General features: G+C 46.7%; 3 protein-coding genes across 8 annotated transcripts; 2 read left to right on the forward strand and 1 right to left on the reverse strand.

Annotated features, from left to right (window-relative positions):
* The first annotated feature begins 432 nt into the window (after positions 1-432).
* LOC120826219 (zinc finger protein 711) lies at positions 433-3,339 on the forward strand. Its single transcript, XM_078103817.1, has 3 exons — positions 433-493; positions 1,539-2,210; positions 2,933-3,339. Exons 2-3 carry the CDS (start codon positions 1,541-1,543, stop codon positions 3,295-3,297), a joined length of 1,035 nt encoding a protein of 344 aa, XP_077959943.1. The 5' UTR covers positions 433-493; positions 1,539-1,540; the 3' UTR covers positions 3,298-3,339.
* Positions 3,340-3,601: 262 nt separating this feature from the next.
* On the reverse strand, positions 3,602-9,010 carry fbxo3 (F-box protein 3). Of its 6 annotated transcripts, none has more exons than XM_040173755.2 (12): positions 8,812-9,010; positions 8,009-8,098; positions 7,323-7,486; positions 7,108-7,222; positions 6,832-7,036; positions 5,367-5,412; positions 5,213-5,297; positions 5,005-5,127; positions 4,811-4,926; positions 4,569-4,676; positions 4,399-4,481; positions 3,602-4,320 (listed from the first exon to the last, which is right to left on the reverse strand). In XM_040173755.2, exons 1-12 carry the CDS (start codon positions 8,901-8,903, stop codon positions 4,141-4,143), a joined length of 1,407 nt encoding a protein of 468 aa, XP_040029689.1. In that variant the 5' UTR covers positions 8,904-9,010; the 3' UTR covers positions 3,602-4,140. The 6 variants fall into 6 exon arrangements, 4 of the variants coding, with proteins under 4 accessions (XP_040029689.1, XP_077959942.1, XP_040029680.1 ...); XM_078103816.1 differs by having other exon boundaries at positions 3,602-4,317; positions 8,812-9,003; XR_005711981.2 differs by having other exon boundaries at positions 3,602-4,317; positions 4,815-5,127; positions 8,812-9,003.
* A 168-nt stretch (positions 9,011-9,178) lies between these two features.
* Positions 9,179-15,028, forward strand: f2 (coagulation factor II (thrombin)). The gene is made up of 15 exons (XM_040173711.2): positions 9,179-10,227; positions 10,524-10,604; positions 11,188-11,267; positions 11,524-11,548; positions 11,786-11,851; positions 11,958-12,066; positions 12,283-12,419; positions 12,511-12,804; positions 12,885-13,001; positions 13,647-13,773; positions 13,886-14,053; positions 14,130-14,303; positions 14,385-14,563; positions 14,669-14,739; positions 14,818-15,028. Exons 1-15 carry the CDS (start codon positions 10,158-10,160, stop codon positions 14,965-14,967), a joined length of 1,848 nt encoding a protein of 615 aa, XP_040029645.2. The 5' UTR covers positions 9,179-10,157; the 3' UTR covers positions 14,968-15,028.
* The last annotated feature ends 6 nt before the right edge of the window (positions 15,029-15,034 follow it).

Below are 15,034 nucleotides of genomic sequence, written 5' to 3' on the forward strand. Positions count from 1 at the left end.
GTACACGTCTCAACACTGCTCCTACGTTTCAAGTATTTTGTAGAATGTCCTGTTTAATGATATTAACCTGGTGTTGTGTAAGAATTTCTAACAATGTATACAAATATATCAAAACATCAAGTCTTTGTTTAACATTCCGTAATAAAATTAACATTAGAATAGTATTACTTTACTAGTATAGTAAGTATTGATCCATTTGAGCCAAATTTTAATAAACCTAATGAAACATACTGCAGCGTACTCCATAATTTAAGATTATTTTCATAATTTAATATTTTCCATTGCGTTATATGCATGTATATGTTTATTTGATCACTCTAGAAGCTACAAAAACAAATAAGTCCCTAAGAATTCAAAGCGCAGCTGAGATATCGCGATACTTGTGACAAAAGCAGCGCGCGGTTTCCTCGATCGCTGTGATTGGTCGGTCGTTGCTGTTGGAGCCGATTGGTGCTCCATGTAAACAGCGGGCCGAAGCTACTCGGTGGTTTCGGTAAAAACACGTTTAACAACCGTAGAGTTGGTTCGGTTCGAATGATTCAGCGACCCGTTCCGGTTCTGTAGCTTGGATTCACGAGCACACCCAGCGGCTGCAGCGGTTTGGTGGATCGGAGCAGTTGAAATGTTTTTTTAAAGCGGGTTAGCTGGGTGCTAGGCTGCTAGCACGGCCCCTTTATTCACCGTTATTACACAGTAGTTTATGATATAAAGACTACTTTGTACTCACGGCCCCGGTAATGTCCCGGAACACCGCGTTACACCGTCAACTAACGGTCTGAGTACGTACCAGTTATAAAGTGTTTGCTTAAATTGCGTGAAATATTTATGGAGTCTCGTGAAAAGGTTTTTGATAGAAATGACAATTAACGTTATGTCAGTATTTTGTGATATTTTAGTTGACAGTAATGTTACTTTTACTGCACCAATGGTACATCTCAGGATAATATTATACTACATTAGATATTAATACGCCAGTATAATCGTTAATAAATATTTATATAATATGCAGTGGTGTTATAGTAATACTCGATTAGTATTCACAGGTTTACTTCAGTAAAAGTACAATAGGATCAACACCAAAAAATATACACATACACAATATATTATTGAGGATATATAACTTACTTACGCTAATATATATATATTAGCGTAAGTAAGTTGGAGGGTTGAGGAAGAGGAAGAGTGAGATGGAGGAGAAGGAAGAGGATGATAACTGAAGGAAGTGACATCATGAATAAAATAGACCTGATTTACTTATGTGGTTATTCAAGGCCTCTCTCTTTTAAAAGGGCTTTATTGTGAAGGGAAAAGTAGTTGCTCAAATTGTTCTATTGGTGGGGGCTTTTATTGTGAAGGGGAAAAACCTTCCTCAAAGGCAGTGGTGTAAGAATATATATATATATATTAGCGTAAGTAAGTTATATATCCTCAATAATATATAATATATAATACTGAAGTAAACCTGTGAATACTAATCGAGTATTACTATAACACCACTGCTACAGTCACATGATCATTTTGAACCCTTTAATTCGCAGCTATGCACCACCTCGCCCCGACTCCCGGTGAGGTGGGCGGGGCCCCGGCAGCCCACCTGCAGTGCCCCCTCTGCGGCCACTTCGCCAAGAGCCACGCCCACCAGCTTACCCACATGGCAGCGGCCCACCCTGCACGTCTGGAAGGCGTGGCCGTCGGTCGCCTAGGTAACATTGTGATGTACCAAAGCGGCGCGAGGCTGTTCCACTGCGCAGACTGCTTCTTCACCTGCAGAGACTTCCCCAAACTCTACAGGCACCTCATCTCCAGGCACTGTGAGGACCAGAGGGAGGGGCAGGCAGGGGAGACAGATGCTCCAGGGAGAAAGAGGAGCATTGAGGAGGAGCTGCCCCCCCCCCAGAAGGAGCGCGATGAGAAGGTGCTGATGTTTGATGGCTCCGGCTACCGCTGTCTGATTTGCGGCTGGATGAGCAAGCTGAAAGCTCTGGGAGTGAACCACGTAGTAAGAAAGCACGACATCCCCAAAGCCTACGCCTCCCAGGCCATCAGGCGGGGCGCCTCCGCGCCTCCCCTGCCCACCGAGGAGGAGGGGGTGGGGGCTGGGCTTAGCGGCGAGCAGCTAAAGGAAGAGATGGAGGCCACAGCCAAGGTGGTGCGCTTCATCTCAAACCGCTTTGTGTGCCTGATCTGTGGCTGGAAGACCAAACTGAAAGGTAGCACATCACTTCCTGTTTAGACGGTCAATTAGTTACATAATGCCATTTTTCTGACTGCTCCTGAACACACCACGTATGGCGAACATACACCAGTTTAATATCGTTTAATTCTACTCGTCTCATTTCAAACCTCACAAATAAACAGTTTGCTTCGATAAGATTCTGTTAACATTCAATCCTGAGCTGCTTTGTGAAACTATGACATCATGATCGGGTCCCACGAGACCAGCAGTCATGGGACACTTTCTTTACCAGTCGGGGTATTGATTTCACTTCATTTTTCATAAGTGATGCTCATTGTTATTATCACTTCCTCCAGAAAACACAGACGAGCATAAATCGTTACTGATTTATTCCAGAGGGACCTCTCTCTCTCCCCCCCCCTCCTCCACCTCCTCCTCCTCCTCCTCCTCCACCTCGCTGGCCGCATGCGACCCGAGAGGAACGAGAACACCGAACGAGGACTTTTGCTGCTTCACGTGTCTCTGCGCAACGTAGAATGTAAACATCGTTCCCACCAAGAGAAACTTATTCCTGAGAATAAGCTGCTCAATAATAAACAAGTCCATCAAAATATGTCATATGTCAATAAGTCATATTCATGACAGTTTAAGTCATGGTGCTGCACTAAAGACATCGGAGTTCTCAATACTTCTTTTGCAGGTCCCCCCTCCATGCCTACGTTACCCACAATGCACCGCACTGTCCCTGTGTTGCAGGCTTCGCCATCAGCCACGTGGTGCGCTGCCACGACGTGGAGCGGCCCTACGCCTGCCGCCGCTGCTCACGCCGCTTCTTCCTGCCCAGCCGGCTGCAGCAGCACGTCAGGGCGGAGCACCGGCCCGGCCGCTACGCCTGCCCCTTCTGCTGCTTCAGGTCACACTTCCTGGGGGGGTTCAGGAGGCACTGCAGCCGCTGCAACGCCAGAGAGGAGGAGGACGGGTGGAGAGGGGGGGGCGGAGGGCGGCTGGAGGGGGGGGAGGAGAACGAAGAGGAGGAGGAGGAGGAAGAAGAGAGAAAGGAGAGGAGAGGGTTGAGGAAGAGGAAGAGTGAGATGGAGGAGAAGGAAGAGGATGATAACTAAAGGAAGTGACATGATGAATAAAATATAGACCTGATTTACTTATGTGGTTATTCAAGGCCTCTCTCTTTTAAAAGGGCTTTATTGTGAAGGGAAAAGTAGTTGCTCAAATTGTTCTATTGGTGGGGGCTTTTATTGTGAAGGGGAAAAACCTTCCTCAAAGGCAGTGGTGTAAGAATTATGCTCCGGTTATAAAAAAGGAGGTAAAATATGTTCTTCAGTCCTATCGAGGGGCTTTTATTGTGAAGGGGAAGAACCCCTCCTCCGAAAGGGCAACTTTGCCCGATCACGGGTCAGTAAGCAGCACTGATGAATATTTGTTATTTATTTAACCCAAGACATACCAAAAGAAACCACCAATCACATGAGATTGTGATGATCGAGAAAAACAAACTGTTAAGCACAGGAGGAAACACTTTTCAAAATAAAAGCCCAGCTTCTACTAGATCATCACTCTGCGGGAGTAAACGGGAGACAGTTTGGAACAGATGAAAAAAACCTACCATCACACTGGTTTCCACTGCAGAAAGTCTACAATAACATCATTAAAGTTAAAAAAAAAATTAACTTAAATAAAAGATTTATAAATGGTTAAACAGTTTGTTTCCTGCAGTGGAAAAAAGCTTTAAGAGAATCTTTAACTATGAAATAAAAGATTTTCATTTCACACACAAACAATCGCCACATAACAGACGTCCTCGCCACCGAAACAGGAAGTTGTCACACAATGACTTCATCGAACCGTCAGTTGGTGTAGTCGTGAGAAAATGTTCCTAGAAAACCACTGGAAGCAGCCGTCCCACGAACGCATCTGGTTACCGTCCCAGAATCCTCTGCTGCTGTCTGTCAATCATTCTGTCTCTTTGCATATTGCCAGTCATGTTTCCATGACGACGAGGTTTCCCTGAGGTCAGATGAACCGCGGCCGGCCATGTTAATTCCTCTCTGCTCGCCGAAGTCATCTCCGTCTCCATCGCAGAACTCGTCGCGGTCAAAGCGAGACGCGTAGCTTGCCGCCACATTCTGCTGCGCGGGTACAAACGTTGAGGTTAACGGGGATCTCATCCAGGAATGAGGAATTCATGCTCAATGGTCACTCTTTACCGTTCGGACCGGCGGCTCTCTGAAGGGGGGGCAGATCATGTGGAAGCGAGGGATCGCCACGTGGAACACTTCCTCCTTATTGGCTACGAGACAGGACGTCAATGACACTGTTAAAGAGCTACAGGTCATTTCTTGGAATGGACCAATAGAAAGCGCGTCGCTATGGTTACCGAGCCTGTGGAAGGTGTAGTGACCCTCCATGTACTCCGTCGGGGTGGAGAAGGTGGTGCAGCTGGCGTACTCGTGGACCTTCCCTGGTGTCATGACTGGAAACTCTCCTGCGCACGCGCACGCACACACACACACACACACACACACACACACACACACACACACACACACACACACACATTCAGCGAGTGGTACCATCCAATCCCTGTGCAGTACGGTGGTCATGTGACGAGCAGCCTACCGACCACGCCGGGACCCTGCACCTCCTCCACGTTGCCGTCGGAGGTTGTAATCTTCCAGTAGCGGCTGTCCAGCTGACAGGAAGCTTCAGGAGACGCAGCACCGGACATCTCTATTCTGAAAGGACACGGAGAGACACAGACAGGTAGAAGGTGATAGAGACAGACGGGTTGATAGAGAGACAGACAGACGCACCTGATGCGGTAGGTGAAGAAGAAGTGTGGGGGGTGCACTGAGGACAGCTCCGGGAGGAAGGAGGTGGACACAGAGACTGTGATGTCTCCTGTTGTCTCCACACAGCCGTCTTCATGCACATACCTGAGGACAGGTGGACAAACCAGATGATGACTCATCACCTGGAGTTTGGGTGGCAGCTCACGCAGCGGATCATGACGCGGGTCACCTGAAGATCTGGTCTCTGATGATGGGGTACTCTCCAGTGACGACGTTGTGGACGTAAGCGGTGAACCACTGGAGGAACGAGGAGCCTGAGCACCACAACACGCAGAGTTAGAGGGACAGACGACACCAGATACAGGATTTATTCCTCAACACACCTGTGATGAACATGTCGATGGCTGAAGGGTCCTGAGCCGTCTGGTCCTGAAACAAAGACACGATGAGCCTTTTATTATCACGTAGAATAAATGTGATCATCAGAGGAATATATCACAGTAAAAAGATTTATAGAATTATATCCGTCACTTCTGGACTATAAGCTGCTACTTTGTTCCCACGCTTTGAACCCTGCGTCTTATACAACACTGCAGCTAATGTGTCATTTTTTACGGGTCAACGCGCAAGAGCGAGATCATTTTGCGCATCATATTCACTCGTCGTGGAAAATACACGTAGGAATGCAAATGATTTACCAGTCGGGCTGTCGGAGAAGGAAACAGAGACGTGAAGCTTTCAGAGGAAATAAAAGCCGATGGCCTCAACGTGAAAACTGGGTGAACACAAGGGTCGTCCCCCTCCCCCAATATACAGCAGAAAATATGTCAAATGTAGGTTCTCTGGTTATGAACCCTGTCAATGGATCGCTCTCCTGGCTCGTTGGTTCTTCTCTCACAACGAGCCTCACTGAGCAACAAACTGGACCAACTTCAGCTGCTGGGGAGGAGAGACGGAGACTTTTCTGCATCCTCCGGTTTGTCCCTCACGGAGACGTGGCTTTGTGGATCGATACCGGGCTCCACGCTCCAGCTGGCGGGCTTCAGCTGCTCAGAGCAGACCGCCACACGGAGGCAAAGGGTGGAGGAATCTGTTTCTACTCCAACAGCAGCTGGTGCCACTGATCTGGAGTTATTCATCATCAACTGTAAACCCTTTTACTCCCCCGTGAGTTCGCTTCATTCATCCTGGTCGGTGTTTACAACGTGCACGAGGCCCAGCGGACACTCGCCGACCCGATACGGCGTGTGGAGCCGACCGACCCGGACTCCTTGGTTATTGTCCTTGGTGACATTAACAAAGGAAGTCTCAGCCATGAGTACAAACAGTTTATTAAATGCCCAACCAGAAAGGAGAACATTCTGGATCACTGTTTGGTCACCAACCCAATACCTGCTTTGAAAAGAATTACGGGAAAGGGTATTCATTTGGACCCCCCAATGTCTATACAATTGGTTACGCTTTTGGGTAAACACACAGAGAGCAGTTGTTTCCACCGTGCACATCCGACTGAACGCCACCGCCGCGTTGCTGCAGGTTTAGTGCTAAATTTTAGGTGGTGCACCTTATATTCCGGTGCGCTTCATAGTCCGGAAATTACGGTAAATCCAAAGTATTTAATCAAACACCTACAGCTCCTTCACAGTAAAATAACTACCTTCTTCACAAGAAAAGCTCCGCAGCTCCGTCACTGTTAAAAAACAACAGCTTTTCTACCTTTAAAAAAGTGACGCCTACAGTTCCTTTGCATGTGGCACTAAAATAAGGCCACTCGCTTCAAGGTCTCCACTTTTACAATTTTTCCCTCGCTGTTAAACAAGTTGGCATTTATTTTGAAGGGCTACGTACGGGGCAGGGGTAGAAGCTCTCATACACTCTGCGCCCCTCAGCGGGCTCCAGCGCCATGTACTGACTGAGGCCCGTGTGGAAGCAGAAGGTGAGCGGGAGGCAGCGGCGCATCCCCTTCCTCTGCTGGAAGCCTCCGGCCGCCGTCTCCACGTCCAGCAGGACCTCCGACCGGTAGTGGTTGGACAGGGACATGCTGCCCATGAGCCTGAGGACACAGACGGGTGGGTGTCAGACAGGCACAGGAACCAGCAGAGACAGCAACTCCATGACACCCACCCTGGGATCACCAACTTCTGCCCGTTGTGGATCCGGTAGGAGCAGCGGTAGTCATCCGGAAGCCTGCAGCCGATCTGAACCTCAATGTCGTTAAGCTCCACCTCTGTGGCGCCCTCTGACGGAGGAAACAAACGCACCCCAGAACACGCCATTGTCAGGAACGGGCGCACGTACAGCAGTATTCAGAGCAGCAAGTACGTCTTGAGTTGGGAGACCTTTGAGGGAGGCAATCATACGAGGACATCTCTGCTGCAGGAAGACCTTCAGCTGCTCCCAGGCCCTCTTCAGCACCGGGTAGTACTGCAAGTAGCGGCCCAGGTCAACGTAGTACCGCCGAAACAGGCAGTGCCAGGACGCCCCGCTCTGCAACCGGTCGGCCCTGTGGACACACGCAAAGGGGAGGGGTTGACCTCTGACCTTTAGAGGCTTTAGAGCAGGGGTGCCCGGTTCGCGAGCTACTTTTCAACTAAACAAGTCATGGCGATCTACCTCCTCCCCTCTGTGCCGGCTGACAGAGGGGGGGTGTAGCGGTGAATAGTAGCGGGGACGCGCTCCAACGGCGCATATAACGAGTCGATGTGAATAAAACAACGAGCCGCTCATCAAGTCAGAAGAAGGGTCACAAGTCACAAGCATCCCGTACATTGTTGGTCATTACCTTACTGGCGTCCGCCTTTGGAATGAAATGAAATGCGTCCATAGTAAGTCCATAGGATCGCTAGTTAGCATTGCCATTAGTTTCGGTCATCTCCCGCGGTAGACCGCGCATGCGCGGCGTTGTTTTTTTTTATCGATGGCACGCGATCGACTGTTACTGCCTTCGAGATCGACTGGTCGGTCGTGATCGACCTAGTGAGCATCCCTGCTTCAGAGGCTTTATAGAAGCAATGGCGGTACTCACTCGGTCAGGAGCCAGTGTTTGCAGCAGAGAGACCTCCACAGGGGGTTGTGTTTGGACAGGTCGTAGAGCCGCCTGCTGACGAAACTACAACTACAGGGAGGAAGGGATGGTCAAATCACAGCTCCTTCACAGTAAAATAACTATAATTACGGACAGACAGGAAGGGAGGAATGGTAACAGAACAACAGCTTCTCCCCAATTAAATACGTGCAGCTTCTTCACTGTAAAAGGACCACAGCTCCTTCAAAGTAAAAGAACTACAGCTCATCCACAGTAAAAAGACAACACCTCCTTCAAAGTAAAATAACTACTGCTCCTTCATAATAAAATTAATTGATGTTTTGTTATGGCAAGTGAAAACATCTGGAAGGTTACATAGCTAGCCTTCAAATATTATCTGCATTTTACAGTATTTTACAAGGTAGTGGGAGTACCTTTACTGCAGTAACGCATCTGAATACTGACTGAATAGAGTTTCATTGTTGACATAACAATGTGCGGTCGGTCAGATTCAGAACAAACGTAAACAAAAAATAAGCGGTTATTGGAGGCGTATAAATGTGGCTAAATGTAGCGTTGTGCTAAATGGCACATGATGGTCAACTCTTTTTTAATCGACACTTTCTGTATACAACCAACAACGCGACATTCTATCAGTGTTTATGACAAATTAGCACATAGGTAACCGATAGTTTAGTTGCTAGGCTAAGCTATGCTAATGAGCAGCTACAGCTCGTCGCGGTTACATCGTTTACAGTTCCGGCTCCCCCGGACAGAACGGTGCCTCGGGCTCCGTTACGTACTGGATCAGGTCTCTGAAGCCCAGGAAAGACAGGATGTGCAGCAGCGGGTCCGAAGCTAGCTGGTCCATCCGAAGCTCCGCGCTAGCTGACATTGTTAGCAACACCGTTTTCTTCTTCTTTTGTTCTTTTATCGGCTCCGCTGAGCCGCGTTACTCCGCCTGCTGGTGAAAAGGGGAAAGCGCAGTGACTCCCGTTAGATTAGGTCCTAACTGACGTTAAATACATTTAAGCACACGTATTCATTTTTGTTTATTGGAAGAGCGTCATCTATAATTCTTAATAATAACACGGAATATATTTTGTACTCATTACTATGATATCTGGATTATGAGGTCTTACTTAATTACTTAATCTTAATCTTACTTTTCCTCATTGAAGAAATACTTGTACAGTAGTAAAAGAGCAGAGTCCTTCCTATAAGGCAATTGTTGATTTAATTTGTTTACTTCATTTCTTTTAAAACTTCATGTGAATCCTGTGTATGGTGTTTGTGACCTAAGACCTGAGATCAGCTCATGTTGGCTCAGCTGAGGAAGTAAGTTTATCCCGTTATTGCAGCCGGAGGACGGCTGCTACTGTTACTCTGAACCATCGTTCTTCTTAGAACCCTAACTATTCTACAGGGACCTAACCCTAACCCTGTAGATTCTACAGGGACTAGAACCCTAACTATTCTACAGGGACCTAACCCTAACCCTGTAGATTCTACAGGGACTAGAACCCTAACTATTCTACAGGGACCTAACCCTAACCCTGTAGATTCTACAGGGACTAGAACCCTAACTATTCTACAGGGACCTAACCCTGTAGATTCTACAGGGACTAGAACCCTAACTATTCTACAGGGACCTAACCCTAACCCTGTAGATTCTACAGGGACTAGAACCCTAACTATTCTACAGGGACCTAACCCTGTAGATTCTACAGGGACTAGAACCCTAACTATTCTACAGGGACCTAACCCTAACCCTGTAGATTCTACAGGGACTAGACGAACCACTACCAACACAATGGCTACAGCCGTGTCTCAAAGTCGCTAGGCTGCATCCTTGTAGCCTCCAGCAGCCTTCACTCGGGCTGGTCCTCACACAGCCGCGTAGGCTGAACGGTCTCTGGAATGGGACGGTCTGGCCTTATCATGAGTATCACCACTTGATACTATTTCACGTTGTGTACTTCTAGTATCCAGTACTGCGGTTTGTTGGCTGAGCCAAAGTAAACATGTTGAAATTCCCATCAGACACTTTGACCCTTTGGTCAATAACCTCCAGAGAGAGACAGGCAGGACTCAGAGACACGCGGACACGGACTCTGCTGGATCGGTTCTGGTTCCGAGGTTCTGAATCATGGAGGAGACAAAACTGAAAGCAGCTGCTCTTCTGCTGTTTCTGATACACATCTGCCTGGCAGATCAAGGTACAAGTATTGCTATCAATACTCCTTAAAGTAATAGTCCTTAAAGGATCGGTGGAATAAATACTCATAGTACTCTTCTATGTTTCATTAATACTTTGTGTACAAAAGGTTTTCTAGAAACAGAAGACGATAAAGAATTGAGTGGGAGAAGTTCATGTGTATGTAGTAGTAATACACAACATCTGTATTTACCACTATGATAGAGTAAACCCATTTAGTGCACTACGCAACACGACTTTACTTTACAACACGTACTTTTTCACTTCATAGTAACTGTAAAAGCGGTGCGCTTGTAGTTTTCCTTAACAGCCAGTTGGCCACTCAGCTGCTGCCGAGGAGCCGTCGAGCCAATCAGATGTTTGAGGAGATAAAACCAGGTGAGTCACCTGAGTGAAAGAGTCCTATATACTTATTTATATATATATATATATATATATATATATATATATATATATATATATATATATATATATATATATATATATATATATACCTGAACTTACCCTTTCTCTCAAACGAACGTTAAAGTTATGATTTTAAATAGTATTATTAGGTTCAATTAAGCAAACGGTCCGGGTAGTTCTTCCAGAAATGTACCCGTAAAGAAATATGTTTTATTATTATTATGAATGTCTCTCACCATTGTTATTATTATTGTTATTAGCATAAATGCATATTGTTGTTGTTGTTGTTAACAGTATGAATGTGTGTTGTTGTTGTTATTACAATGAACCTGTATTATTATTAATATGACCAATATTATTAATATTGTTGTGGTTATTAGTATGAATGAAGAGCATGAGTATGAATCTCTCGACCGGACGCTGGATAAGCGGTTGAAGATGAGATGACTGTCTATCACCTTTATTCCTATTGTTGTTGTTGTCGGTAATATGAATGTGTATCATTATTGTTGTTGTTGTTAGCATGGATGTGTATTATTATGTGTATTATTATCAGGGAACCTGGAGAGAGAATGTGTGGAGGAGATCTGTGACCACGAAGAAGCGCGAGAAGTGTTTGAGCAGACGGAGAAAACAGTACGACGCCATTTTCATCTGCAGTAACAGCACTTGTATTAGTACTACTCAGCAGTAACAGTACTGAGTATTAAGAGTACTAGTCAGTAGTAGTAGCAATACTCTGTATACATAATACTCAGTGGACACAGTAATGCGGAGTGACAATAGTAGTAGTAACAGTACCAGTGGTAACAATACTCAGTAGTAATACTACCAGTAGTGAGATTACTCAGTAGTAATAGTACCAGGAGTAATAGTACTGTCTTCCCTCCAGGAGAACTTCTGGACCAAGTACCTGGGTGAGTGCCGAAGCTTCAGCTCACAAACATGAACACAGAAATACATATAAATGTCGTGAGAACTAAAATAACTACAGTTATGTACTTTTACTTCAAATCCGAAGTATAATCAGACATTCTGCTCTGCAAACATGAACAAAGTCCAGAACAGAACACAAGTACACAAACATCTCACTGTCTGTCCCCCCGTCTGTCTCTCTGCCTGTCCGTCTACCTGTCTGTCTGTTTCTCTCTCAGACTGTAAAGGAACTCAGATGACAAGAACACAACACAACATCAACATTGTGAGACAGTGTGTAGAAGGTAACTAATTAACTTTATTGTTAAAAATTTCACGTAAAATAATAAACAGTCATTTACAGTGACAACGAGTGTGTGTGTGTGTGTGTGTGTGTGTGTGTGTGTTTAGGTCAGTGTATCTCTAGTTCAGGTGTGAACTATGAAGGAAATATCAATATCACACAATCCGGAAGAAAATGTCAACCCTGGAGTAGCAGCTACCCACATCCTATATTCAGGTAACAAACTAACTAACCAACCAAGGAACAAATAACTAACTAAACTATCTAATCAACTAACCAACCGGAAAACCAAATAACTAATTAAGTTAGAAGTTGTAAATTCTAAAAACATAACTTGCAGTGAGTCATTTTAATGTGACTAACTCTGAACCAGTACACTAAATAATGAGCTCATGATTAGTTAAATATTAGTTAGTACCCGTCTGTCTGCAGAGAGTTCAACGCTTCAGAACCAAATAGCATCCTCCTCGAGAACTTCTGCCGAAACCCGGACAGCCGTCCAGAGGGCCCCTGGTGCTTCACCAAAGACCCAGCAGTCCCGAAGGAGACCTGCAGGGTCCCCACATGTGGCAAGTACCAAGTACTACAAGTGCAAACAATACAACTAATTACAGACTGTGGGTAAATACAGGGACGACTAAACGCTGATTCTCCTCAAAGGTCAGGACTTTGTCCCGCCCACTGTGGCCCCTGAACCAACCAGAACCGCAGCGTGTCTCCTCAATTACGGCGTGGACTACGTTGGTGACCTGTCCGTCACCCTGGGGGGTCACACCTGTCTGCAGTGGTCCAGCCGGGAGGCCAAGGCCCTCAGCGTAGACAAGGACTTCATCCCTGAGGTCGGCCTGCCGGGAAACAAGTGCCGTAACCCTGACAACGACCCTGAGGGCCCCTGGTGCTATGTGGAGCTTTCTGGAAACGTGACCATCGACTACTGCGATCTGGAGCTGTGTGGTAAATACAACTAGAGTGTACTCCTGCAGAGTACTATCCTGGTTACCTTTGTACCCATCTCTCACCTGTCTGTGTCCCAGAGGACCTGGTAACTGAGGACGTCCTGACCACGGACACAGAAGGACAAGAACGATCCGTCCTCAAACCCGCCAGGAAGACCTTCTTCAGTCCTCGGACCTTTGGAGAAGGAGAGAGTGGTGAGTGCTGATCAGTGGTTCTAATGGGTTAACGAGCTTCCTCCTCATCCAACCTGTTGACTAACAGTTTAGCTAACAAGTTAGCAGTTTAGCTAAACAAGTTAGCTAAACTGTATTCACTGTCTGGACCTCTTAATGGTGTTTTAGGTTCCGAAAATAGTGGCAGAGCGTCAGCGTTAAGTTGACGCGTGTTTCTGGTCAAATACACATCGCTCACACCAACTGCGTTCAGTTGAAAAAAAGTGAAAGCAAAATGTTTTTATTAATCCAAAATTCTTGAATTACATCTTCTTCCTATGAGTATCACTGTTCCACAGGATAATCCAATTTCTAATAATCCAATTTCTAATATTATCAAAATAACACGTCCGGCTCCGCTCTGCCACAGTCCTCACTGACCGCTGCAGAACACCAGTCATCACGTGTCACTGCGTGACGTCAGTCCGCAACCCGCGTGTGTGACGTTAGGCACACGCATCGGATTAACCAAACATGCAAACGTAACAAATATAATACAAATTTGGCTCCTACAGGCGTTACCAGTTAACTGTTTATTTACTCGCTGACACTTTTATTCATTGTTTGACTGCTTTTCTAACTGGTCTACTGCTTAGTTAATTGGGTTACTCACTGGTTGTGTCACAGTGTGTGGAGAACGCCCTCTGTTTGAAAAGCTGAAAAAAAAGGACAGGAATGAAGCTGAGCTGTTGGAGTCATACAGACAAGAACGCATCGTCGGGGGCGACGATGCCCAGGTGGCCTCAGCACCATGGTAACCGTGAGCCGTCACCGTGTCAACGACACCCAATAATTGGTCATGATCCCCTGACTCACCTTGATCCTGTACATCACATGGTCTCATGACTCACCTTTGTGGTCCTCAGGCAAGTGATGCTGTACAAGAGAAGCCCTCAGGAACTGCTGTGTGGAGCCAGTCTGATCAGCGATCAATGGATTGTCACGGCGGCTCACTGCATCCTCTACCCGCCCTGGAACAAGAACTTCTCGGCCAGCGACATCCTGGTGCGACTGGGGAAACACAACCGGGCCGCGTAAGACCTCCCGGCCCCACCTGTGAATTAATCAATGCTAGCGGAGGGAGGGAATTCTCACCAGGATTTTTCACAGATTCGAGCGCGGCATCGAGAAGATTGTGGCCATCAGCGAGATCATCGTACACCCAAAGTACAACTGGAAGGAGAACCTGAACCGGGACGTGGCCCTGCTCCACCTGAGGAGGCCGGTGGGGTTCACTGACGCCATCCACCCAATCTGCCTCCCCACCAGGAAGGTGGCCACGGCGTAAGAGCAAACACAGGACCCCCAACCCCTCCCCCATCCTAACGTTTATTTTGCTTCAATCATCATGTGCTCCTCCAACAGCCTGATGACCCAAGGGTACAAAGGTCGAGTCACCGGCTGGGGGAATCTGAAGGACACCTGGAACCCCTCGGCAAGAAATCTACCCGAAGTGCTCCAACAAATCCACCTGCCCATCGTGGACCAGGACGTCTGCAGCAGCTCCACGTCGGTGAAGGTCACGGACAACATGTTCTGTGCCGGTAAGTTCCTATTTTCACATGTTTACAGCTACATGCTAAGGTGAGGTGGTGAACAAGCTAAATATTAGCGTGTTAGCGTTTAGTTCAAGACCGTCTGTGTTGTAGGCTATAAACCTGACGACGCCAAACGTGGCGACGCCTGCGAGGGAGACAGCGGCGGTCCGTTTGTGATGAAGGTAACATTCAGTACAGTTCATTTAAATTTTCATAAAAACGCCACACCGCTACAGATGAGGAGTGCTTTGTCTGAACAGTACCCGGCTGATGACCGCTGGTACCAGATGGGCATCGTGTCGTGGGGCGAAGGCTGCGACAAGGATGGAAAGTACGGCTTTTACACTCACCTGTTCAGGATGAACAGGTGGATGAGGAAAATAATCGAAAAGACCGGGAAAGACGACTAATAGAAACATTTACTGCTCTGTCCTCTGTAAGACAATGCCAATAAAGTTTGTCCAAATTGCCTACATT

The sequence above is a fragment of the Gasterosteus aculeatus genome, chromosome 1, assembly GCF_964276395.1.
Source record: "Gasterosteus aculeatus chromosome 1, fGasAcu3.hap1.1, whole genome shotgun sequence".
NCBI classification, from domain to species: Eukaryota; Metazoa; Chordata; class Actinopteri; order Perciformes; family Gasterosteidae; genus Gasterosteus; species Gasterosteus aculeatus.